We start from the raw sequence: 24431 nt of genomic DNA on the forward strand, positions 1-24431 counted from the left end.
CATTTTATTTCGTCTCCGTCGTCCTTACGGAGTACATCTGGTTATTATTATTGTTATTGCTCCCGTAGTTCACATTTACGTACTTAACAAATTAGCTGCTGCTTACAAGCCATGGCAAGCCATGGAAGATGATATGAGCTGACTTGTGAAGCGTTTTGGAAATTTATGACAGGGCAATGAAGAGCTTTATGATTGTTTTCAGGCGTGCCCAAAAAAGTGCCTTAAGGAACCATTCGAAACGAGCTGCTAATCTGCCAAGAGGACTCACCGCTCTTCATGTATAGTCTCACTGTTCTTGAAGCTCGGTTGCACGTTTATTGCCCTTTTTGCTTAAAACTCGATCGTACTATTCTTGAAAGTCGATTGCAATAAAGTTTTCGTAAGAATGCCGCACCAACTTGTCTGTTTCAACTGAGTACGCGCCAAATCTGAACTTATCCTAATATTGCTCAAATTCTCCGCATAATTTTTAATTACTTGTCGCTATAAATTTCCCCTGGCTTACATGTGAAACATGTCATTTAATTGTTTTGACAGCACTGCATTTAGGTCCGGTTCAGAACTTTCGTTTTTTCCCCCTCAAATTCTCCTTGGGCGAACTTGGCTCTTTTCGAAAAATAAAACGCCTCAAATAGCTATCAAGCCCAGGATTCATATGGCAGCGGTTTAGAATGTGTGTGAGGTGATAGGACAGGTGGCGCGTGGAAGGAAGCCCGCAATGGACTCGAAGCTCCACCAAAAAAGGCCCAAAACAACTGCCGCTAAAGCAGACAACAAAGCCGTACCCGCCGACACGCCCGCCATCGAGCAGCCACTTCCTCGCGGGGAACGCCGGGTAAATTCCCCGCGCCATTTAGAGGGTGCTCCATGTATGAAACCCTCCGCCCCCCTCCGCCACCCCAGGCCGCCTCCGCCGCGTTCGGAGTTTATTGTCCCGCACGCAGAGAAAGAACCATTGGCTGGCAGAGGTAGAAAGCTTTGCTTTAAAAACAGGTGAGGGAATGTACATTTCTTGCCCTCTGCTCTGGTCTGTTGGAATAATGACTAGGAATGAAACTCCGGAGGAGCGAAATTTCGTTTCTAGACACTAGAGAATCAGGTACGAGTTCCGACGGAAACGAAAACACTGGAGGTGCACTCTGGTTTAGCGGCGCTTAACATCATTATTAGCCTTGTAGAGTTGCTTTCGAATGAACCATTTTGCGCTCTAGCACGTCAGCCCGTCGCAATATTGTGGTGTGCCTCCAAAATGGAAACAGCACAGCTGTGTTTCGAAGCGTAGTTTATTTGATATTTAGTCCTAGTACTTGTGGAGTTCAAGAACAGGTCGGGGTTTTCGGGGAGTATTTAATTTAGCATTCGGAGTAATATACAGCAGAAGACTGGGGTTCTTCAATCGGCGAATTTGCCCGGAGGGCCAGTGAGGTCCCTGCATCCCGGCCTAGATAACAGGCAGGAAGCCCATCGGCAGGAGCTCAGCCAGAGCTGCAGCGACCACCCTTCGAGGCTTGTGCTATTCACCCCAAACTCATTGCCACCGTTGGTAGCAGTGTGAGTGGGGGAGTCCGGGGTCCGTGGTGTCGCCATTACCGTCACATTGAATTCACAAGATGCGGGACGAAGCATTTGTGTTTTGCTTGGAGCCGTTTTACGGGTCAATGTTTTGTATTTTCAAACTCAGTTACTTTCTTGTACCTTTCGAATCCGAAATTATCTTGAATGTCCTGTTTTTTGCGCTAGGTTATTCCAGGAGCAACGTCCAAGTTTTTCAGTTCAGTTTATCTTTTAAAAAGATTATTACCGAAATACTAGGACAAGTCTTTCGCCAAAAAGCTCTGTGCATTTTGGTAAGTGCCAAGGTTAGAAATACTACTTACGCAGTCAAGAGGAAAACAACGTCAGAGCCGTCAAAGTAGTCCTGCGTTTTCACATGTTCGTTGAATTTTTTTAGCGTCTCAAAAAATAGAATGTTGTTTGTCCTTTCATATCCTTTAGGATATACCATATAAGGTTCATTTTGCACCTGTAACAAAAAGATCATAATCAGGAACCTTCACTTCCATGCAAACTGCTTCTGGCGTTAGCTTTTAAACAAACAGATATCAGTGTCAATGCTCACATTCTGTGCTGGGGATGAATGCCTCAATTCGTCGTTATCACAGAAAATGGAAGTGCCGCCTACCAGTCTTTCATATGTAACATGTGCCATGGCTAACTGTATCACCTAGCGTACTTCCCTGCGGCAAACCGAATTGAGGTACTTTCTAACTTTTTTGTAGCTTGATCCCGAGATATCTATTTACCCGATCTGTTCTATGTGGCATAAAGTGAAACTGCGTTGTGTCGATGATCTATAACCGCAGGGTTGTTTGAATATGGCACATTGATATTGAATATTGCAGGAATATTGCATATTGAATATTGCAGGAAGGGCACCCAAGACGACTAGGTTTTGTTTCTATGTTGTTTTAGACTTTCAGCATACCCGATGCGCTCATAATAGAAAGATGCAAACAAACACTCAAGGCAGCGTTATTTTTACGGAGATCAAACTTCACTGTCTTTTTTAGATTATACTCTTAGATGAATAATATTGTAAATGTGTTGTTTTGGGTTTTTTGTTTTATTTATAAGCACCAGCACAATGCTTTAATTTTTGTTATTCTTTTCCTTCACGCGTAGCTTCGAATAACGTAGAATTAAAAAAACTAAAAATATCATTTCAAAGCAAACATAAGCAATCAATATTGGGCAGCATCCTGACCATTTTTGCGCTCGTGCAAGCTACCTCCATGCGTTTATCGAAGACAGCTCTCCATTGTGACTTTTTAGGGGTAAAACCCTTTAGGGGCTTGACCCCTTGGCTGTTGGCGTCTCCTGTCGTCGTTGTCGTAATCGCCGTATCGTCAAGTCCCTGAACTAAAACACGCGGAAACTCGTTTACGCTTCGCGCTAGAACGAAACACGTACTAAAAATTAAAATCGTTCCACTCAATGTTAAAGCTGTCGGAAGTGCAGAGCAGTGATTTGCCATAATGGGCTGCAGCGCCGTTATCCGCTCACTGCTGCCACCTAATGCATTTCAAATTTCCTGCCTTCGCAGCGCTCACGCGCCCTCTGCCTGAAACTCCGCCAGCGGGAATGCTGTAATTTTTTTTTTGCGCTTGCTTTAATTCCGTATGCTGGAGCTTTTTTGTGTGATTTCGACTGCGCCATCTTTTTCTTGCGCGACGGGATCCTTTATGCGGCATTTTGAACGCGCCTTTTTTTCTCGTGGGGCTGGAGCTTTTCCGCGGCATTTCGAACGCGCCCTTTCCTTTGTAGCGGAAGCCGCTCTACACCCGCGGGCATTCATTTCTCCCTGGTCTGCCGCCGGCTCGACGACAGTGCGCGTTTGTGGAAGACGCGTATTGGCGACGCCACCGCCGGCTTAGGGTTCTTCCCCCGCGATCTTCAAGGGTCCCTTTCGGGGGAGCGCTTAACTTGTTGTCCCGCCGACTCCTGGCATTACTTCTGGTGCTGTTGTCGTCTGCGCGCTCGGAGGGGGAACGGGGGGGGGGCTTTTTCCTCTCTCTTTTGAAGGACGCATGGGTTCCCCTTCTCACCCTCGTCGGGGAAAGCTCTCGGCGCACGCATCTTTTGACAATAAACAGTCTTGTCTTGAAACTGCAAATCAGCTCCACGTCTGATTGATTGATTGTAGGGTTTAACGCGCCGACGCAACGCAGGCGATGAGGCGCGCCGTAGTGGAGGGCTCCGGATTAATTTTGACCACCTGGGGATCTTTAACGTGCGCCGAAATCTCGTACACACGGGCGTTTTTGCTTTTCGCATCCATCAGAAAAGCGGCCGCCGCGGCCGGGAATCGATCCCGCGACCTCGTGCTCAGCAGCGCAACGCCTTAGCCACTGAGCCACCGCGGCGGGCAGCTCCACGTCTGCTTTCTCGCCTTCTTCAGCAGCCGGCATTCCGGGCTGCTACACTTTCTTGCGGGGCCGCTTTTTTCGCTAAAAGACCAACCCAGTTCCTAACTAAATCAACCTGTGGGGTGTAGGTTATATACCCAGATTTTGCCTGAAATGTACCTGCAGGTTTCTTTGCGCTAAACAACGGGGTGATGTATTACAAACGCCAGCGGTTCATGATATTCGAACGGTTATGACTATTTAAACCGCGTGGTTTTCGACGCCTCAGCGTGACTCCCTGACGACGGTACAGAAGGCTCTCCTTGGGTCCGTTATCTCGCTGCGCACCCTGATACAGGCAGTCGCATCCACCGTTAGCGAGCTACGACGACAAGGAGAGCCCATAAAGTTCTCTGCACTGTGGGAATCGTGGAGAACCGCGGCCCGTCATCCCGAGACGGCGCGCTCTTCGGGAGAGACGCATTGCGCTGAAACCGGACCGGCGCTCCGCTGGTTCGTCGGTGCCCCCCGTGAGGGGACACCACCGGTCCGTGCGGGGCATAGGCATGTCATAGGCGGCCGGGCGGCGCGAACGTGTGCGCGCAGAAGACGGGAAGAGTCCCGCCGGAGGCCCGGTCGGGGCAAGGTCGGCGAACAGCGTGGCGGTGGTGGATACTGTCTCTCAGGTGGGAACTGTTGTTTGTCGCGCACTGTGAGTGCCTGCCTCCCGTTCACAGTCACGACCCGGACTGCGTTATTCCTGAACGTCGTCGAGCTTTGTGCTCGCTTGATTTGGGAGTCCCCAAGTAGGCGGCTGTGCTGTGGCACTACTGTCTACAGTGTTCTCGTATCGGCGAATTTCGCTGGCTGCCATAGGCTCGGGAGCCCGCGTGGTGGCCTACGCCGGAGTATTGGATAGTGTCGTAGCCGGGGTCCGGGGTCTCGGGGCTCACCGCATCGGACCAGGATTGAGGGGCCAGGGCGACAAGGAGAAGCAAGAAGGTTTATATACAGTTGGGTTACATGGTCAAGATACAGGGTCGAGTGTCAAACAAAGGGCCTGCACGGTCTTAAATAGAGTTTCAGGTCCTTGTACGGGGTCTCTGGCTCTAACCGCACGAACCAATCACAGCACGGACACCGTGTTACCAGGGCCCCTGTCATTGGGCCCTCCGGGGCTTTTCACTGGGGACACACGAACCAATCACAGCGCAGGCTTCGTGTCTCCAGGCTGTCGGTCCGGGGTTCTCCGGGGTCTGCAAAAGTGGGCCCACGTTCCGTTCACGGCGAAGGACGCAGGAGAGGGGTGCCGACCTTGGCTGCCAGGCTCTCCAGAAGGGCGCATTCCTTTTCGTTGTTTTACTGCTTTGCAGTATTCTCGGTGTTTTCTCAGCGTTCGACCCGTGCTCCGAGGAAAGACGCTTGCTTGGCTTCCCGGGAGCTCTCCGACCCGGTGGAAATGGTTGCTGGGCGCTTTGGGGACGATTCCACGAGCCGCGCGGAATACACTTGCGAAACAGCACGTGAAGGCTCCGAAGTTTTGTTGTCGGTCTCGGTCGCTACAGCTTCCTCCCCCACCAGGAAACCCGACCTGAGGGTGAGCAGCCGGACCTGGTCACTCGAAGCGTCGGCTGTAGTCGAATGGCGTCAACCACTGCAGACGATCTTCTTCAGCCTTCCGCTGGTTTGGGCAGCTCGGGCGTACACTCCTTCACCACTTTACAGGATAACACAAACGCATACAAAGGCACACTGCACGATAAGCACCTGGCTCACTCCAGAGCCATCGGGTCAAGTAACGGAGCCAACTGTCCACTATGAAAAGCTTATTTTTATAATGATGAAGAAAACAACACTAAAACCCTTCCCAGAACACAACGGAAGCCCGAAATTTTGTGGATACAAGTTTTCATTCTTTCTCTCTCTCTGACGTGGTTGGCGTCAGGAAAGGCTGCGTACCTGCCTCACATCGCATTGAAGGCCTGCTCAAGCCATCAGCATTGCCGTGCGTTTTGCCCTTTTTGTACCGAACATCGAGGTTATACTGCTGAAGAGCGAGACTCCATCTCAGGAGACGGCCGTTTTTGGAAGACATGTTTTGGAGCCATGTCAATGGACAGTGATCTATCTGAAAAGAGAAATGCGAACCAGCTAGGTAGCAAGCTAACTTGTGTGCGGCCCATACTAGGCACGCGCACTCCTTTTCTGAAGCGCTGGAGGCTTCTTCACGAACGGTAAGCTTTCTGCTCATGTACACTATAGGATGCTCGTTTCCCTCTTCGTCCCGCTGGCACAGGACTACCCCCATGCCGCGGTCACTGGCATCGCATTGCACGATGAAAGGCCTATCGTAGTCTGGCGCTTCGAGAACGGGGCGGCTCATAAGTGACGCCTTCAAACTTTGGAACGCTTTGCGCTGTTTTTCGTCCCACGCAATTTGTGCGGGCTTGTCCTTTCGTAGTGCATCTGTTAGTGGGCTGGCCATTTCCGAGTAGTTCTTTATGTACCGACGGTAGTAGCCGGTAAGCCCGAGGAAGGCCCGGACGTCTGTCTTAGTTTTCAGTCTGGGGTAAGACGCGACTACCTCGACCTTAATTTCCGAGGGCCTGCGTTTTCCGCGTCCCACAACGTGCCCAAGATAGGACACTTCGGCTCCTCCTAGCTCGCATTTTTGGGCTTTCACCGTCAACCCAGCTTCCCTTAGCCGCTGAAACACCTTTCTGAGATGCTCTAGGTGCTCTCCCCACGAGTCTGAGAAGACTGCTATGTCATCGAGGTAGGGCAAGGCGAAATCACTCATGCCCCGCAACACCCTGTCCATAAGCCGCGAAAAGCAAAATGGGGCATTCTTTAGCCCGAAACTGAGCACAAGGGGACGGTAGGACCCGAAAGGGGTCACGAACGCCGCATAACGGCTTGCGCGAGCCGTCAGAGGCACCTGCCAGTATCCGCGAATGAGGTTAAGGGTAGATATGTAGCGAGCCCTGCTGACAGTTTCTATCCTTTCCTCAATGTTCGGGATAGGGTAGAGCTGATCCCTTGTCTTCGCGTTGAGTCGTCGGTAGTCTATGCATGGCCGCGGCTTTTTCCCTGGGGCCTCTACCATTATCATCGGCGAAGCATAGTCGCTGTCGCCAGCTTCGATTACCCCGAACTTTAGCATCCTCTCTACTTCAGTTCTCATCAGGTCAACTTGCCTCGGAGAAACCCGGTAGGGTTTCACTTGCACGGGCTCGTCGGAAGTCAGCTCAATGTCGTGAGTCGTGATGTGCGTTTTTCCCGTCTGCCAGTAAACAAATCCTTGAACTCTTCTATAAGGTTCTCCAAATCCGCGACTTGGTCACGTGCCAAGCTCTCGTATTTTGTCATTTCCCGAGCAGCTTGGCTAGTGAGGGCCTCGTTTTTCACTTCCCCAAAGATAGGGATGTCGACCGGCATCTCTTCGTACCCATTCAGTGAGAGGCAAATCACTGCTTCCCTGTCCACGTATGGCTTCATCAGATTTACGTGATAAATTTTTACGTTCTTTCTTCGTGCTCCCAATCTTACCACGTAGTTGGTGTCTGACAATTTCTTCAGAACCTCGGCTGGACGCTCCCACTGAACTTCAAGCTTGTTTGTCTTGCAAGGCCGCAGCAGCATGACCTTGTCGTTTTCTTTAAACGAACGCTTCCGGGCTGTGCGGTCGTAATAAAGCTTGGATTTTGTCTGTGCGGCACTCATGCAAGCCTCTGCCACCTCGCGCGCTATGCGCATTCTTTTGAGCAATTCTAGGACATACTCAACAACAGTTGTCTCCAGTTGCTCCCTCGTCCAGTTTTCCCGAAGCATACGGAGTGGCGACCGCAGTTCGCGGCCGTACACCAGCTCCGCCGGGCTAAACCCGGTAGACTCATGCGGCACAGTGCGCAACGCAAACGTCGCCGCTGGGAGGCAACGGTCCCAGTCGGTAGAGTGCTCATGGCATAAAGCCCTTAGCACACGTTTGAGCACTGAATGCCAGCGTTCTACGCTGTTTGACTGTGGATGGCAAACCGAGCTGTGTACGACCTTTATGCCGCACTTCTCCAAGAAAGTTGTAGTGAGAGCGCTCGTAAAAACGCTACCCTGATCACTTTGCAGCTCTGCGGGGAAACCTACGCGCGAAAAAATACTCAGAAGACCGTCCACCACCTCCGTAGAACTAAGCTCCTTAAGGGGAACAGCCTCAGGAAATTTTGTCGCCGGACAGAGCATTGTCAACACATACTTGTGCCCTGAGGTTGTGGTGGGAAGCGGTCCTACCGTGTCAGTGACTACACGCCGAAACGGTTCGGTGATCAGCGGAACCAGTTTCAGCGGTGCCTTCCACTTGTCAGACGATTTTCCGACGCGCTGGCATGCATCGCATGACCTTACGAAATGCTCCACGTCGCGAAAGCAGCCAGGCCAGTAAAACTCCTGGAGGAGTCTTGCTTTCGTCTTTTTCACTCCTAGATGCCCCGACCACGAATTATCATGGGCCATGTGCAGAATATCTGTTCGATATTTCATTGGAACCACTAACTGCTCAAATGATCTGCCCCGCCTGTCTTGGTAGCGGCGACAAAGCACGCCATCCTTCTCGAAAAACTTGACATTCTTTCGGGCCACCCCCTTTTCCGGGAATGAATCCAGGCGCCGTATGCTCTCGTCCGCCCTCTGCTCCTCACGCAACGTAACCGAGCTGACGCCACGCAGGCGTTGAAATGCGGCGGAGCTCGGTGGCAATACGTGTGCCCGTCCCTCCTCTCCTTCGAGTTTGCTTTCCTCTGCGTTTTCTCCGCACATAGCCTCATTGACGGCCTCCATCTCTTCGCCGCGATCGCCTGCCCACAGTTCGGCGGTCTTAACTGCCGTCTGGTCACTCTCGGGTTCCTTTCGGCTCCGAACCTCTCTTCCTTCGCTGTCGTCGGGATGTTTACGCTTTTCCTCCCGCGCTGGAATGTTCTTGTCTCCTGGTGCCTCGTACTCAAGCCTCGCGGCCATTTCACGTGCCTTTGCTCGCGTCAGTGCCATCACGGTCCCCTCGCAGAAGCCGAGGCCTCTCTCCCTCAGAAGTTGGTCCGATTTGTTAGAAAATAAATACGGGTACTGCAGAGGGAGGTTCTTTGACACCGCCGCTTCGGTCTCCAGCTTCCCGAAGGGTCCCTCTATCGCTACTTTCGCCACCGGCAAGCAAACGCTTTGTGCCTCCACGACTTGCCTTATCCAGGCACATTCCCCCGTGTAGTCCTCTGTTCTTACAAGGTCTGGGTGAATGACATCTAATGTAGCCGCGGAATTCCTGAGAACCTGGCAGGGTTTTCCGTTCACCGTCAGCGCGTGCAAATAAGGGGCCAAAAGTTTCTCGTTCTCTTCGCAGTCGCTGACGTACGAAAAGACCACCCTGCGTTTCCTGCAAACCGCAGCTATGTGGCCGGGCTCTCTGCAATTGTAACAAACTAAAGGCTGTTGAGCTTCGAATCTTTTCCTTTGTTCGTTGCGCGCAAACTCTGCTTCCCCCTTTTGGGTCCACCTGCTATCGCCTGCTTTCCAAGCCCGCTCAGCAGTCTGTTGGTTGGGGATGCTTTTAGACTCCGGATTGTGACTCCCATCCCGCTTAGGAGCATACCGTGGGGCTGTGCTTGGCGGCTTTGTGAAACGTTCGTGATCGTTGACCTGGAGCTTCCTACGGGACGCGTATTCTTCTGCTAGTTTGGCCGCATCGTCGACCGTCGCAGGATTTCTATCCTGAATCCAAAATCTCATCCCGTCAGACAACCCTTTGTAAAATTGCTCTAGCCCCACTGCCTCAACGACTTTGTCATGGTTTCCGTATGCCTCAGCTCCTTTCAGCCACTCGGTCAGATCCGCCTTCAGCTTGTACCCATACTCTGTAAATGACTCGCCCGTCCTAACCGATGCACCACGAAATCTTTGCCGAAACGCCTCGGCAGAAAGGCGAAACCTGTCAAGCAGCGCCTTCTTTACGGCCTCGTAGTTCCCCGCCTGCTCTGCCGTCAGTCGCGCCACTACATCCGCCGCCTCGCACGGTAAAAGTGTCAGCAGGCGCTGGGGCCATGTGCCGCGGGCGCAGTTTATCTTTTCGCATGTTCTTTCAAAGTTAACGAGGAACAGTCCTATGTCCTCACCAACTCTGTAAGGTTGCATGAAATTCTTCATCTTTACTGTTTCGGTGCTCGCCTCACTGCGCGTACTCTCCTCGCTCCGCTCTCGAACCTGCCTTGCCGACTCTCCCAGCTCCATTTTCTTTAGCTGAAACGCCTGCTCCTCCGCTCGGCGCCTATCCTCCCGTTCCTCCGCTCGCCGTCTTTCCTCTCGCTCCTCCGCTAGGCGTTTTTCCTCGCGCTCTCGCTCGAGCCGCTTCTCTTCGCGCTCTCTCTCTTCGAGCAACTTGGCTTCATTTCGCCTCTCTTCGATTATACTCCAGCATTCCTCAAGCTCGTCATCCGCGGCACCAATAGCTCGAATGGCCTCTAGGATGTGTGGCTTCCTGCATGTTCTCCCCAATTCTATCCCCAATTCTTCGCACATGAGTACGAGATCGGGCTTCCGCAACTTGTTCAGATCCATGATCAGTGCTGCTTTCTTCAGAGTAATGAATTCAACCACAAAATTCCTGGGCAGTTGAAAACACGCTACCGGTTTTAGCAAAAACCTAGGCTAAAGACCCGATGCCTCAAAGAAGAAAAGCCAGGTACTCACCCGTACCGCATGACTCTGCTGCGCTTCGCTGATCCCACCGCTCGCCGTCCAGTTGTCGTAGCCGGGGTCCGGGGTCTCGGGGCTCACCGCATCGGACCAGGATTGAGGAGCCAGGGCGACAAGTAGAAGCAAGAAGGTTTATATACAGTTGGGTTACATGGTCAAGATACAGGGTCGAGTGTCAAACAAAGGGCCTGCACGGTCTTAAATAGAGTTTCAGGTCCTTGTACGGGGTCTCTGGCTCTAACCGCACGAACCAATCACAGCACGGACACCGTGTTACCAGGGCCCCTGTCATTGGGCCCTCCGGGGCTTTTCACTGGGGACACACGAACCAATCACAGCGCAGGCTTCGTGTCTCCAGGCTGTCGGTCCGGGGTTCTCCGGGGTCTGCAAAAGTGGGCCCACGTTCCGTTCACGGCGAAGGACGCAGGAGAGGGGTGCCGACCTTGGCTGCCAGGCTCTCCAGAAGGGCGCATTCCTTTTCGTTGTTTTACTGCTTTGCAGTATTCTCGGTGTTTTCTCAGCGTTCGACCCGTGCTCCGAGGAAAGACGCTTGCTTGGCTTCCCGGGAGCTCTCCTACCCGGTGGAAATGGTTGCTGGGCGCTTTGGGGACGATTCCACGAGCCGCGCGGAATACACTTGCGAAACAGCACGTGAAGGCTCCGAAGTTTTGTTGTCGGTCTCGGTCGCTACAAGAGGTCGCCCCGAAGAACCCCACGAGATTCCACAGCACTTAAAGGAACACCGGGGTACTCGTTTACGCCTCACGCTGGAACGCGTCGTAACGCGCACTAAAAAAACACCGGGACACTCGTTTCATCCTTGCGCTAGAGAGATTCGTGCTTCAAAGACAAGAGAGCTTTACAGCAAAGCCGTATACCTCTACCCCCCAACGGTTTAATCTCCGCGGTAAAAAACGCCAAGGCGCCAAGAATACACTTATACACTGCATTAGAGTGTCCTCGTCACAACTTCACCTGTGCATACCGTGCTAAGTGAACGCTCACAGTGCAGCGCAGACTTTATATGAACAATCTTACCCTTCCCTTTTCCCCGTGTCCCACAACAGGGCCTATTGGCCTCCTTCTATAATAAAGTCATCCATTCCATTCCATACACTGCATGCTTCGCTTCTCCCCAGGTTTCACGTTAGTGGAAATGGCCCGGGTTTTTTTACATGGTGGCTGTAGAAAGATATGTTGATGGAGCAATAAAGAATAAGTAGGAGTATCTCAGCGCAACGTGTAGTGGCCTTCAAATCATCCTCCTTTTCTATTTGACTGAACTTTTATTCATTTCAATAAATCTACAAAAAGTCTGAGACAGGTCGACTGGCCGCCAGGCCACCGATTGTTCGAGGAGCTTCTACTAATTCATCTTCATTAGTAGCTTCTTCAACATCTTTTTTTTTTTTGAAAACCAGCCTCGGGACAAAAATGGAGGCATAATCTGAAGATCCTTTTTTTTTCTACACACTCCCCCGTAGAAATATCCAACGCTCATTTCCAGGAAACGTGGTGTCGAGACCCTCCTGCTGCTAAGCGCACGGATCATCCACGTCCTTTCTCATCACAATGCGCCTGACGTCAATAGTCTTGGCTCCTTTTATGTCTCATTGCACACGATGTTTTCTTTAAGACCAACTTGTGCGAAACAAGCCTGCAGACTTATTAAACAGCTTTTCGCTCATGCTGTTGAGTACATGATGTAGAGGCATCGATTGACCTCTTCCCCGACCCGCCGCGGTCGCTCAGGGGCTAAGCCGTTGAGCTGCTGAGCACGAAGTCGCGGGTTCGATTCCCGGCGGCGGCGGCCGCTTTTCTGATGGAGCGAAAAGCAAAAGCGCCCGTGAGTTTTCGGCGCACGTTGAAGATCCCCAGGTAGTCGAAATTAATCCGGAGCCCTCCACCACGGCGCGCCTCGTCGCCTGCGTTGCGTCGGTGCGTTAAACCCTACAATCAACCCAGGGAATTAATCTTACTGGCGGGCACAAGGGCAAAACTACAGAAGGGGCAAAATAGGTGCTAGATTTCCGGCTCAGTTTATGTACAGAAACGCGGTAAATCGCCTACATCTACATTCGCCGACAGGCTCACTTGGAGCGCCGGAGCGGTGGACTTCCCCACATTCGGAAGATGCCTGCCGGTTGCGCCTGCGTTTCGGACAGGTTGCTCTACGATTGTGCGGCCTCATAAATGGTCGCGCCCTTGTCGTTTCATCGCATCGCTTGTCACCAGTTACTGACTCCTATGTTTGGCGAAGGAGGCGCGAAGCTAGAGTTCCCGTATAAGCGATATACAGGAGCACTACGCGAAGCGAAATGACTGGATGATTAAAATGAGAACGGGATGAAGCTATGATGCTCGCTACATCATGATAAGCTATTTTGCTTCCCCACCAGGATATATGGCACTATAACCACCCATATGACGCCGCTTCATTATTTGTTCATGCTTTGTCGCCCGTTCTGTGCGGGCGAATAAGCAAAAAGCACGTTGGCATGATGTTTTGTTTTTACGAATATTCCAAAGCACCAAGATTATTGTCTTCATGAAAAACAAGTTTCATGAACAAGTTGTCTTCATGAAAAACAAGTTTATTCGAGCGAACTTGTGCTGCCCTAACAACTCAAAGATACAGGCGGCGAAGCAGCTGTCGAGTGGGCATGGAACTTCAGCGAAGATGTACACGCATCTGACACCCTTCTGTTATATTGTGCAGATCTACACCGTCATTGCCTCATGTACCAGTCCTTTGCCCGGAGCTGCGTCTGCGCACTCGGTACCGTTCCTGGACACGCGCATCAACCAGACCCTGCGATCACCTGACTACCTGACTTTCCCGCTTGCCAGCCTTCTGGATCGTGCTTTCGGGAATGCCTTCCGGTGCTCGCCCCCCCCCCCCCCCCCCCGAAGTTATCAGCATCGACGGATGCATCAACTGGCGGCTATATAAGCAGCTGGTTCTTCGGCCGCCCCTTTAGTGGGCATGGAAATTCAGCGAAGATGTACACGCATCTGACACCCTTCTGTTATTTTGTGCAGGTTAGTTCACCGGTTTCCCTCTATGCTAAAAAAACAAACAATGTTTGTTTTCTGATGCTTCCATGCCCACAAGATTTGCTTATGTCCATTTGCGAGTGCGTTCATGTCGTAAGGCTTCTGGTTATGTCCGGTGATGTTGAGGAAAATCCGTGCCCGCCAAAAGAAGATACGGGGAAGCAATACAACGAGTTAATTTCGTTGATTAAGGGGCTGCACTCTAAGATAGACGCAAAACACGATGAACTTATGGAATTCATTAACGTAGTTAGATAGGCGCAAGTGTCTCTTGAACAAAAAGTGGCAGAATTAGACAACCGATTATGCGCCTTTGAGGAATGTGTCCGGGTCTCAGACAGTGAGCCGAATCGTCAACAGGTACCAGAGGTACTTTCGGTCAACAAGCGTCTTGACGAATTTGAAGATCGTTCTCGCAGAGAAAACTTGATTTTCTATGGAATTGAAGATTGCGCATCGGAAACGTGGGCGCAATCAGAAGAAAAAGTTTGCCAGATCCTCAATGAAGTTCTGCAGCTAAACTTGGGAAGTAGCGACGACCGCATATCCCGCGCGCACAGGCTAGGCAGATTCGTAGCTGACAAATCTCGACCAGTGATCGTAAAATTTGCTTCTTTCAAGTTCAGAGAAAGCGTTCTGCAGTCTAGAAGTAGTTTTTGCTAGTCTAATGCATCAATCAGTGAGGATTTCAGCCGCGCAACAAGAAGCGTGCGCAAAAAGCTTTTTGAATTCGGCAAGGCGAGTAGCGAGAAGTATAGCGTTAAGTACAATAAGCTGTACATCAACAAAAAGTGCTTTGTGTACTCTCCGGTGACAGACAGCGTTTGTGAGCTGCATACGCATGCACAGAACCTATCAGAGGCTTAGTCCTCCGCTACGCATGCCGACGGAGATACGCTTTTATCCTAACAAAGTGCACCCCTCGGCCACTTATCGTAAGTACTCATTTTTATATTATAACGTACGAAGTGTTCTTAACAAACGCGATGCATTATCTTCAATTTTTGATGACTGCGTGCTGATGTTGTAGTGTTAACGGAAACCTGGCTTACCCCTAACATTGCAAGTTTAGAGCTGTTCGATTGTGAAACTAATTATACCATTTACAGATGTAATCGAGACGAATCGCCAGGAGGTGGTGTCCTTATAGCCGTAGCTGATTATATAGTTTCTAGCCCAGTAGTATAACATCACCTTTAGAATTTGTTTGTGTTTCCGTCCATGTCAACTATCAAAATGTCATAATTTGTGGCTGTTACCGCCCTCCGAGTGCGACACCAGTGTTTTGTGAGCAGCTGCACGATGTTTTGAATGATATTGTCAAAAGGCACCCGCATACACCTGTTCTGCTCCTAGGCGATTTTAACTGCCCGAAAATAAACTGGTCACTTCCTTGTTCTTCATCAAGCACAACTTCAGCCGACAGTTTACATTTTGTGGGACTGTGCGAAGACTTTAACCTCACCCAACGCGTAACGCAGCCAACAAGAATGGGCCCTACTTCATCAAATGTTCTTGATCTCATTCTCACCACTGTACCAGACCTTGTGCATTCTATTTCATATATCCCAGGCATAAGTGACCACTGTTTCGTGCACTTCAATCTTACAGGTTCTTTAAGGCGTCGGTCAAACAATCGGAAAACAATAAGAGACTACTCACGCGGCGATTATGACTCAATCAACAGGGAACTCGAATCGCATTTTGAGATCTTTGCTCACGGCTTCTTTGATCGCACTGTTCAAGAAAACTGGAACTTGTTCAGAACGAAAGTTGAATCTTTAATCACGCGATACATTCCCACATACGTTATCAAGGGCCGCCAACGCTCCCCTTGGTTCTCAGCTGATTTAAAAAAAATGCGGAATAAAAAGAAACGGTTGTTCCGTCAGGCAAAGCAGACTAACTCGTTCGCCCGTTGGCACGTGTACAAATCCGTCCTTTCCGATTACAGAGCAGCTATCAAGGAAGCCAAGCGCGTTTTTCATAATAATACCCTTCCCTCAATTCTTGCAACCAACCCTTCTAAGTTTTGGAAAACTGTTAAACCTAGTGAAAAGAAAAACATTTCGCTTACAAACTCAGACGGGCAGCCAGTTCGCTGTGAAGACTGTTGTATTGCAATAAATGATTTTTTTTGTTACTTCTTTTTCGAATTTTTCTGCATATGCGTTGCCACAAATGCCTAGTCGTGATTTTTTACCTATGTATCCTGTGACCGTTGATGCCGTTGGAGTGCAACATTTAATTCACAACCTTAAGTTATCCTCTTCTTGTGGCGTAGATGAAATCAACTCGAAGTTTCTAAAAAATACTGCACTGTATTCATCAATTTATTTGTCCCTAATCTTTTCGCAATCTATTCCGAGCTGCACTTTGCCGCTTGACTGGAAAGTGGGGAAGGTGGTCCCTCTGCACAATTCTGGTAACACACAGTCTCATCTCAATTACAGACCAATTTCCCTAACCAGTGTTCCTTGTAAAATGTTAGAACATATAATTTACTCCAACCTTGTCTCCTTCCTAGAATCAAACTCCTTTTCTACTCCCTACCAGCACGGATTCCGAAAAAGTTACTCATGCGAAACCCAACTTCTTTATTTTACTAATGACATAGCATCCGCTTTAGATCGCGGCTCACTTGTGCATTGCATTTTTCTTGACTTTCAAAAGGCTTTCGATACAGTACCTCACCAATTACTCCTCCTGAAAATTAGTGCCTTAAACATTGACCCGAACATTCTTAAATGGATTGAATGCTTTCTGACTGATCGCACTCAGTTTGTAACAACTAATGACTATAACTCACCTCTTTCTAAAGTAACATCTGGCGTACGGCAAGGTTCCGTTTTAGGCCCTTTACTTTTCCTTATATATATTAAAGGGACCCTGCAACACTTGCCATCGCCTACTAGTAATGTATTTTGGGATAAAGTCTATTATCCCAGAAATCTCCTCCCGCAAGAATTATGAAAATCCGTTCACAATTAACGAAACTACGCGCGATGAGAAATCGCGCATAATCGTTCCCTCTCAACTCGACCGCGGGCAACGCGACGAAAGCTGCGCGCTCTCTCCCGGAGAGGGGGGCGGCTCGCGGCGTTCTCTTCGGCGGCCTTCGATATATCACATGCCGGGTAGTTTTCTCCTTTTCTCCGCAACGCGGAGGGGCCTATTTCCGGTCTGGTGCCACAAAAAAGCAGGCATGGGTGCCTGCTCGCAAGTGCGCGCTCGGGCTCGTAGGGCGTTTTTGAAGCAATAAACGTTTGTAGTCGAGTGGTCCCGTTGAAAGGGAAGTATTGAGCTCATCACTCAAACTCCGCGCGCACTCAAAACACAAAAGAAACGGCAAAACTGTGCCTACAGGTTCAGGCATAGAAGAGGTCCGTACACAGCGATGACGACGACGGAAATGGGAGAATCTACCCGCGAAGTTGACCAGTGACAGCCGATCGGGCAGCCATGGCCTATGTGACGTCCCTCAGGCCATGCATAATGAGGACAACTGAAGAGAGAGCGGTTTGTTTTTCCGCGTCTTTCACATCGATTTGCGCGCTCACTGCTTCACGTGCACGTGTAATATTTGGCTCAGGTATTCCTGGCAGTGTAATCTAAACGTTGCGCAGGTTTACTTGCACTGCTCAAAGAGTGTTGCAGGGTCCCTTTAATGATCTCCCCGACAGTATTAACTCCTCTATAAGGCTATTTGCAGACGATTGTGTCCTTTACCGCGAAATAACCAACGAATCAGATAACCAACTCCTACAGGCAGACCTTGAGACTGTCTCAACCTGGTGCAATAAATGGCTTATGACACTCAACTCTAACAAATCCAAGTGCACGTCAATAACCCGGCGATCTATTTCTCCCGCTTGTACCTACAGAATTAACGCAGTCCCCCTCCAGCATGTCTCTTCATATAAGTACCTCGGCGTTTACATTACCAACAACCTATCTTGGCACACGCATGTTACCTACATCTGTAATAACGCTAACCGAACGCTCAAATACTTGCGCCGCAACTTTTCTCGCGCTCCGCTGTCCCTTAAAATTCTACTATACCGATCACTAATTCGCCCAAAGCTCGAGTACGCGTCCGCTATATGGGATCCCGCGCAGCACAATCTAATCAACGCGTTAGAATCTGTTCTGAACCGCTCAACTCGGTTGATTTGTTCTAATTATTCCCGTACTGCTAGCATATCAGAAATGATCTCTAACCTTGACCTACCCAATTTAACTGTCCGGAGGAAACTGGCGCGACTTCATTTTTTTCATAAGATATTTTTTCACCACCCATCAATGAGGCGAGACCTGATTTCACAACCATCGTACCACTCATCACGCATTGATCACCAGCATAAGGTTGCCATTCCGTTTTGCCGCACGAAATTCTTTTCAGCTGCCTTCTTACCGAAAACGTGTGCCGATTGGAACCACCTTCCCTCTTCCGTTGTAACAATAACAGACCCTTTGTTGTTTAAGACTGCAGTTTCCCAGCTATTTTTGTAACTCTATGCGCTTGCCATTATCTATATTTGTATTTTATATGCTTGAATTCTTACTACAAATGCATTCTTTTTTTTTCAGTTGATTTATGTTGCCTTCGTAATTTGCGCTTCTGACACTTGTTTCTTTTCTTTGTTTTTTTCCTTGTTTTTATTCCTTTGTGTGTTATGAAATGTTGTACCCACCCCCTCTGTAATGCCCAAAGGGCCCTGAGGGTACTCTCATAAATAATAAATAAATAAATAGTGACGTGAGAAGGCGAGCGTCGACGATTGGAAGGCCGCGGTGTCTGCTCTGCAGGCTTATATCTTTCGGCGCGAGTGTTTCTGGAACCGTCGATTTACATCCAGAACAATGTAGATCAGAGAAGATTATTCTGGGCTAGTGATGTTAAGACGAAACAGTCTGCTTATCTGAATGGGATGGCCGGTGTGGCATAAAAATAAAGAATGGAAGACGCGCTTCGCTTGGGACACAGATAACAGAACCGGGCTTGGACGGGCAGTAAAAACAAACAATAAATAAACAAAATCATACATGGTTCGCGGCAATATGTAGGGGTTGAATTTTACATGTGGTGACTAACACTACTTCATTTTTCAAGGCAAAAAAAAAAAGAAGTGCCCAGCAGATTCAGATGCGAGCCGTCAAGCTATTGAACCATCCAATACAGTACTGGGTGCGGTTTCTGTCACTAGTATAATTTCCCGAATTACATTCAGAATATAATTTATGTAATGTAAGCGTAATGTGAGCATGGTACGTCGCCCGAGTGTATTTAGGAAGAATTCACGCGCCAGAAGGTGGGGTGTCAGATAAGCGTAGAGTCGCGGCTTGCTTTCGGTTGTTGTGAACCGCAAGAAACCAGGACGCCAGGATAGGGCAGAGCTGAAAGCGCACTTCCACCTCCTTTATTTACTAATGATAATAGTCTGCACACCCCCATTTATCTCCTCTACTGCCACAACATCCTCTCTCGGGCTTTTCACGATTTCCAGGTGATACAACTTTTGTACGGGACGCGTCAAAAACTGTCCCGCCGAAAGTACAAATTTGCATGCACGAACTGCGTTGTCACGCCCAGGAAATGTTTGTTCTATAACTCCCGTTTTCAACAATCCTCGTGGGCCTCTTCCTTTTATAAGTGCGATGTCTGCAATCATGAGTGGTGCAGAATTTTTTGTATGGGCATGAAGAAACGATGAAAGCTGAAGCACGTACTCCTCCCATCGCAGCCAAAATGCGCTCATCAGAGCCTGTCCATAATACCATTAGTAGAAACCCCTCCTTCATGAAGTGTTTCTGGTTCGTTGACGGCGGCAAAGAAGCCGTTCGCTGCGGGTGCTCGGCGGTGGTGGTGGCCAGGGATGAGACAAGGAAACGGCGACGGCAGATTCGATGAGCAAAACGAAGAAAACTGTATTTACGGTTATTTACAAAAGTTGGTTACAAAATTGATTAAACATGGCATGTCTTAGCGATCGACCCTTGGAGTTGCGCCCTAGGTATCAGACCTTAGCGGTCGACTCTGGGTTACGCCCTAGACGGCAAGGTTCTGACGTGCACTAAGCACGGAGGCTCGCTGGTCCTTGATGACCTCAAAGATTACAGCCAAGTCTCCCGCTGACCGTTATGCCCGGAATTATAATCCCTCGTGTCTATTGTGAGCCGGGAAGCCCACCTGATTGGTCAGCGCGACATCTCGAATTCCACCAATCGTCGGGCCGAACGCCGCCTTCCCAACTTCGTGCACTTCCCTCCTCTCCCAAGACGGAGGACGCGTACACGTGTGCGGGGCCGCTTTGACACGGCCAGGGTGGCCATTAAGCGTCGCGGCACTTTCAAAAGCCGCTGCCCGGGCTTACGCACTCCAAGCGTAACACGGTGGCCCCGAGGCACGCAACCCCAAAGCGGCGTTTTACTGCCCTAATTAGCCGCGCCCTTTCGGCGCATCCGAAGACGGGAGCCGGGCTCTTCAAAACTAGGCCGGCGGCCACAAAGAGAAGCAGGGGTGGCGCTTACAAAGAACGTAGTCCCGGCATAGGCACCGTGAGAGTGACACGCTGACCTCGGAAGCACTCAAGGGCGCGTCATTGAGAGGCATCCAAAAAGGGAAGCCGCTTTCGCCCCGAGAAAAAAATTGGCCGCGTATCTGCTCCTTTCGTTGCAAATGTCGTCAAAAGACGATAGTCTTTATCAACTTTTGCCAAGTAAATGCCTCCCTTCGGTTGCTCAACTCTCATATTTTTCCTCTTGCGTCGCGCTCCTCTCAAGGTAAAGACGCCAAATGTTTGCTTAAATCATTTTAAATTTCCCGCGTTCCACTGCTCCAAACCGGGTGTCTCGATGCCAATGCTGCCGTACGGCGAAGGCGTGCGTGAATCGACGCGCCCTACTTTCACGTTTATAGAACCGCGTTTCCCTAGTCCACGTGCGTTCCAAGCAGAACGTGGAATCTATCTAGTTCAACCTTTCGTAACTGTTGCCACTTGATTTCTTCAAATGCCGCCTGAACCTATATGGCGCGGGCGACAGCAGGCGACGGCGGAGTGATATTTTTTTCTTCAGTTGATGAAGTATTTAATCTCGGCAAAATCAAACATGTACAATTTTTTATAAAGGAACGCTGCAAATATCACTTCTGTATTAATTTGTTGCCTTATATATGCGTAATGTCTTGTTGTTCTTCAACAATATTGACAAGTATGAACAGTGCACCGGAATTAGACGGGCACATTTAGCTGTGACTATATAAGACTATTGCGCAGGTATTATTTTACTTTGGCCGGGTGGCTGAATCGAGTCAGACAGACAGACGGACAGACAGACAGACAGACATACAGACAGACCAAAATTTCTGGGTTTAAGTAGCCCAATAAAGACTATCGTCTGTAACACCAATTATGGCGGCGGCCATTAAGAGAAGTGAGGGCGGCAATGTGCGCGGCCGCGCGGCTCGCGCATCTTATCTCTCAATCTCCCATCATCCGCTATACCCAAAGGCGGCAGCAGTCCTACACCATTTTTTGGTTATGTCGGTAGCACGTTGTTCCAGGAGATCGAGTTGAATGGTGGGTAGAGCAGTCAGTCATTTACCGATGAGAAAGTGAGCTGGGGTCAAAACTTCAGGCTCACCGAAGGAATTGCTCACAAAAGTAAGCGGGCGGAAGTTAACTACCGCTTCAATTTCGCACAGGATTGTGTTCAATTGCTCTGCATTCACTGAAGCTCTTCCGAGAACAGTTCGTAGTGCTCGCTTCACGCTGCCAACAAGTCTCTCCCAAAAACCTCCCCACCAGGGTGCAGCTTCTGAGTTGAACTTCCAAGTTATCGCCTGTTTAGTGCAGAAGTCTTGAATTTCAGGAGAAGCGCCAACTCGGAAGAGTGGTCGAAGCTCTGGGTTGGCGCGTCTGAAAGTATTTCCATTCTCGTAGTAGATGGTACTTGGCACTTCTCTTCGCGCTATATATCGCCTGAATGCCAAGATCAATGAGTCTGTCTTAAGACTGGAAACTTGCTCCAAGTGTATGGCTCTCGTCACGGCACAAGTTACCAAAAGGATGTATGTACGTCTTTGTCACTCCGTCTTTAACCAGCAGTGGTCCAGCAAAGTCAATACCGACGACGTCAAACGGACTTGACTTCCGAAGTCTGTCAACTGGAACCAGTAGTGTAGATGCAGTACCTGAGTTCGCCTTGTATTTTCCACAGGTTGGGCATCTATAAATGAAGGATTTGATGCGCTGACGGGCCTTCTGTGCCCAGAATACTTCGCGAAGGTCTACCAGGATATCCCTGACCCCGCTGTGCAGAAGTCTACGGTGAGTAGCGTTAATTATTAGGTCGGTCAAAGGGCTCTTGGTAGGTAATATCACCGGGTTTTTAGTTCCTTCGGCGACTTGAAAATTAGAAAGGCGGCTTCGGGCGCGTATCAGGCCGTAGTCGTCAATGAATGGTTGAAGCGCCATGATAGGGGAAGTTTTGCAAATCCTCGATGTTTTTAAATAGGCGAGTTCTTGCTCGTAGTGTTTCTGTTGCTCTCCTTGTATCAAAACCGCTCCGCTGGCTCGAGTTCTCGTGTAAAGAGGAGAACCTTGGGACGCTCACCTGTCTTGACACAGAACCGTAATACCCATGCGATTACTCTGATCATCTTATGCAAGTCGCTGAATTTGTGAACGTTTACGACGTCGGCTTCGATGATTCGTGTGCAACCGGTGAGTACGGCTCTACAGGGTTTGGCATAGACTAGTCGGGGTGAACGCTGAGAATATTCTCAGGCCATGCATTCGGAGTCAGTCTCAGCCAGTCAGGACCTTTCCACCACAGTTGGTTTCCGAGTAGCTCTTCAGCCAAACAACCTCACGTGATTAGATCGGCGGGCTTATTTGATACAGGACAGTGTCTCCATTGTGAGGGATGAGACGTCCGACGAATTCCGGAAACTCGAATAGCGACAAATGATTTCAACTTTTTGTTACCTGTTATCCATCCCAACGGGGTTGAGAGAGAGAGAGAGAGAGAGAGAGAGAGATAACACTTTATTTAACCAAGAATTAGCGCAGTCTGGTGGCCGAAGACCGTAGAGCTTCGGTGACTGTGGCTTCCCGACTCGTGAGTGACTTCCGGAGATCCAGGCTTGAGCATCCCAGCGCTGCTTCCCACTGGTCGAGGGAGGTGATGAGAGGGAAGGGGTCGTACTTGCAGGCCCACATATGGTAATGTAATGTGGCCCGTTATCCGCAGTGCTGCCACAGTGTTGTGGGGTACAGCGAGGGGTGAATGTGATGTAGTACGGCTAAACAGGGGAGGGATTCAGTTTGACGCTGACGCCAAAAGCGGTCGTCTTCCACTGATAGGGATGAGTGGGCGGGAGGGTATTGGCGGCGGGAGAGGCGGTAATGTTCTGTGATTTCTCTGTACGTGAGTAAAGTATCACCGGTTGATCTGGCTCCATGAGACGCAGTGCTGGCATCACCGCCCCGGGAGACGAGAGCTCGGGCTGCGGTGTGTGCCACTTCATTTCCTCCAATACCCGTGTGGGCAGAGAACCAGATCAATTTTACAGGATCAGTAGGTGATTTTTGATTAAACATTTGTTGGGCCTGAGGCGAGATCTGGCCTCTGGCATAGTTTAGAACGGCCGTTTTCGAATCTGAGAACATGAATCAGGGTGTTGGCCTATGTGTGAGTGCAAGTGCTATCGCCGCCTCTTCCGCCACTTGTGACGAGTTTGGATGGTGAGGGAAGTAAGTGCGGGATAATCGGGTGAGTTGATGACTACCAGGGCAAAAGCGTCCACATGGCGATACTCCGCTGCATCAACATACAGTTTGCCTGGATCAATGGGGTATTTTGCTGTTAATGCACGGGCTCGTTGCGCCCTTCTTTGGGAATGTTATTGAGGGTGCATGTTTCGAGGAAGGGGCCGAATAATGATGTTTTCTCTATTCACAGTTTCGATGAGTGATTTTATCTCTGGCTCTTGTAGGTAGCCAATGCGCAGGCTGCAATGAGGGTTTTGCCGGCTGCACTGCACGTCAGGCGGCCAAGCTGCCCCGTGCGATGTCCTTCGATTAGCTCTGTTGCCGTATTGTACCCGCCTGTGCTTTCCAGTCTGGTAGTGCAAGCTCCTGGCGGTATTTGTTGAGCGGCTCGATAAGCCTTCCGAATTAGTCAATCCACTTTTCGAATTTCCGTTTCCGTGAAGCTAAGAGATGGGAGCGCTAATGTAATCCTACTTATTAAGAATGCTTGTATTACTTTTAGCCTATCTTTTTCTTTGAGGCCATGTCGTCGTGCTACAATCTGTCTAAGAAGCCCGATTATTTGCGCTGCATGAGCCGACAATTTCCTAATGTACGTTGTGTTTCGTCGGTCCTGTTGTAAAGGCAGTCCAAGTATGTTTATTTGCATTAACCGTGGTACGGGTGTACCCCCCGCTGTATCGTGATTGAGGCGTCTCGTGGTGCTCTAGATTCCTTGGGTGGAAAGACTAATAGTTCGGATTTCACTGGTGAGCAATGAAGGCCAGCCAAGGCCGCGCCTGCTTGTACGGCTGTTGCTCCAGCCGGTAGGGTGGCTTCAAGTTGAGCTTCACTATCTCCCTTTACCCAGAGCGTGATGTCGTCCGCGTAAAGGATGTAATGCAATTCCGGTATCTGCTCTAAGGTGATTGGTATATGAGCCACTGCTAGGTTGAAGAGCAACGGGAAAATCATGGATCCC

General features: G+C 49.7%; 1 protein-coding gene across 1 annotated transcript in view; it reads right to left on the bottom strand.

Moving 5' to 3' along the window:
• Window positions 1-24431, bottom strand: part of LOC144153538 (metalloprotease mig-17-like) — a 164654-nt gene that overhangs the window by 132693 nt on the left and 7530 nt on the right. The window contains exons 3-5 of the mRNA XM_077685166.1: window positions 10967-11021; window positions 10632-10713; window positions 1878-2023 (exon numbers count right to left, since the gene is read on the bottom strand). Coding sequence (XP_077541292.1) covers window positions 1878-2023; window positions 10632-10713; window positions 10967-11021 — 283 coding nt within the window. The remainder of the gene's footprint in view (window positions 1-1877; window positions 2024-10631; window positions 10714-10966; window positions 11022-24431) is intronic.

Source organism: Haemaphysalis longicornis, unplaced genomic scaffold, assembly GCF_048455015.1.
Source record: "Haemaphysalis longicornis isolate Haplotype H1 unplaced genomic scaffold, Haemaphysalis longicornis Haplotype H1 scaffold_9, whole genome shotgun sequence".
Lineage (NCBI taxonomy): Eukaryota > Metazoa > Arthropoda > Arachnida > Ixodida > Ixodidae > Haemaphysalis > Haemaphysalis longicornis.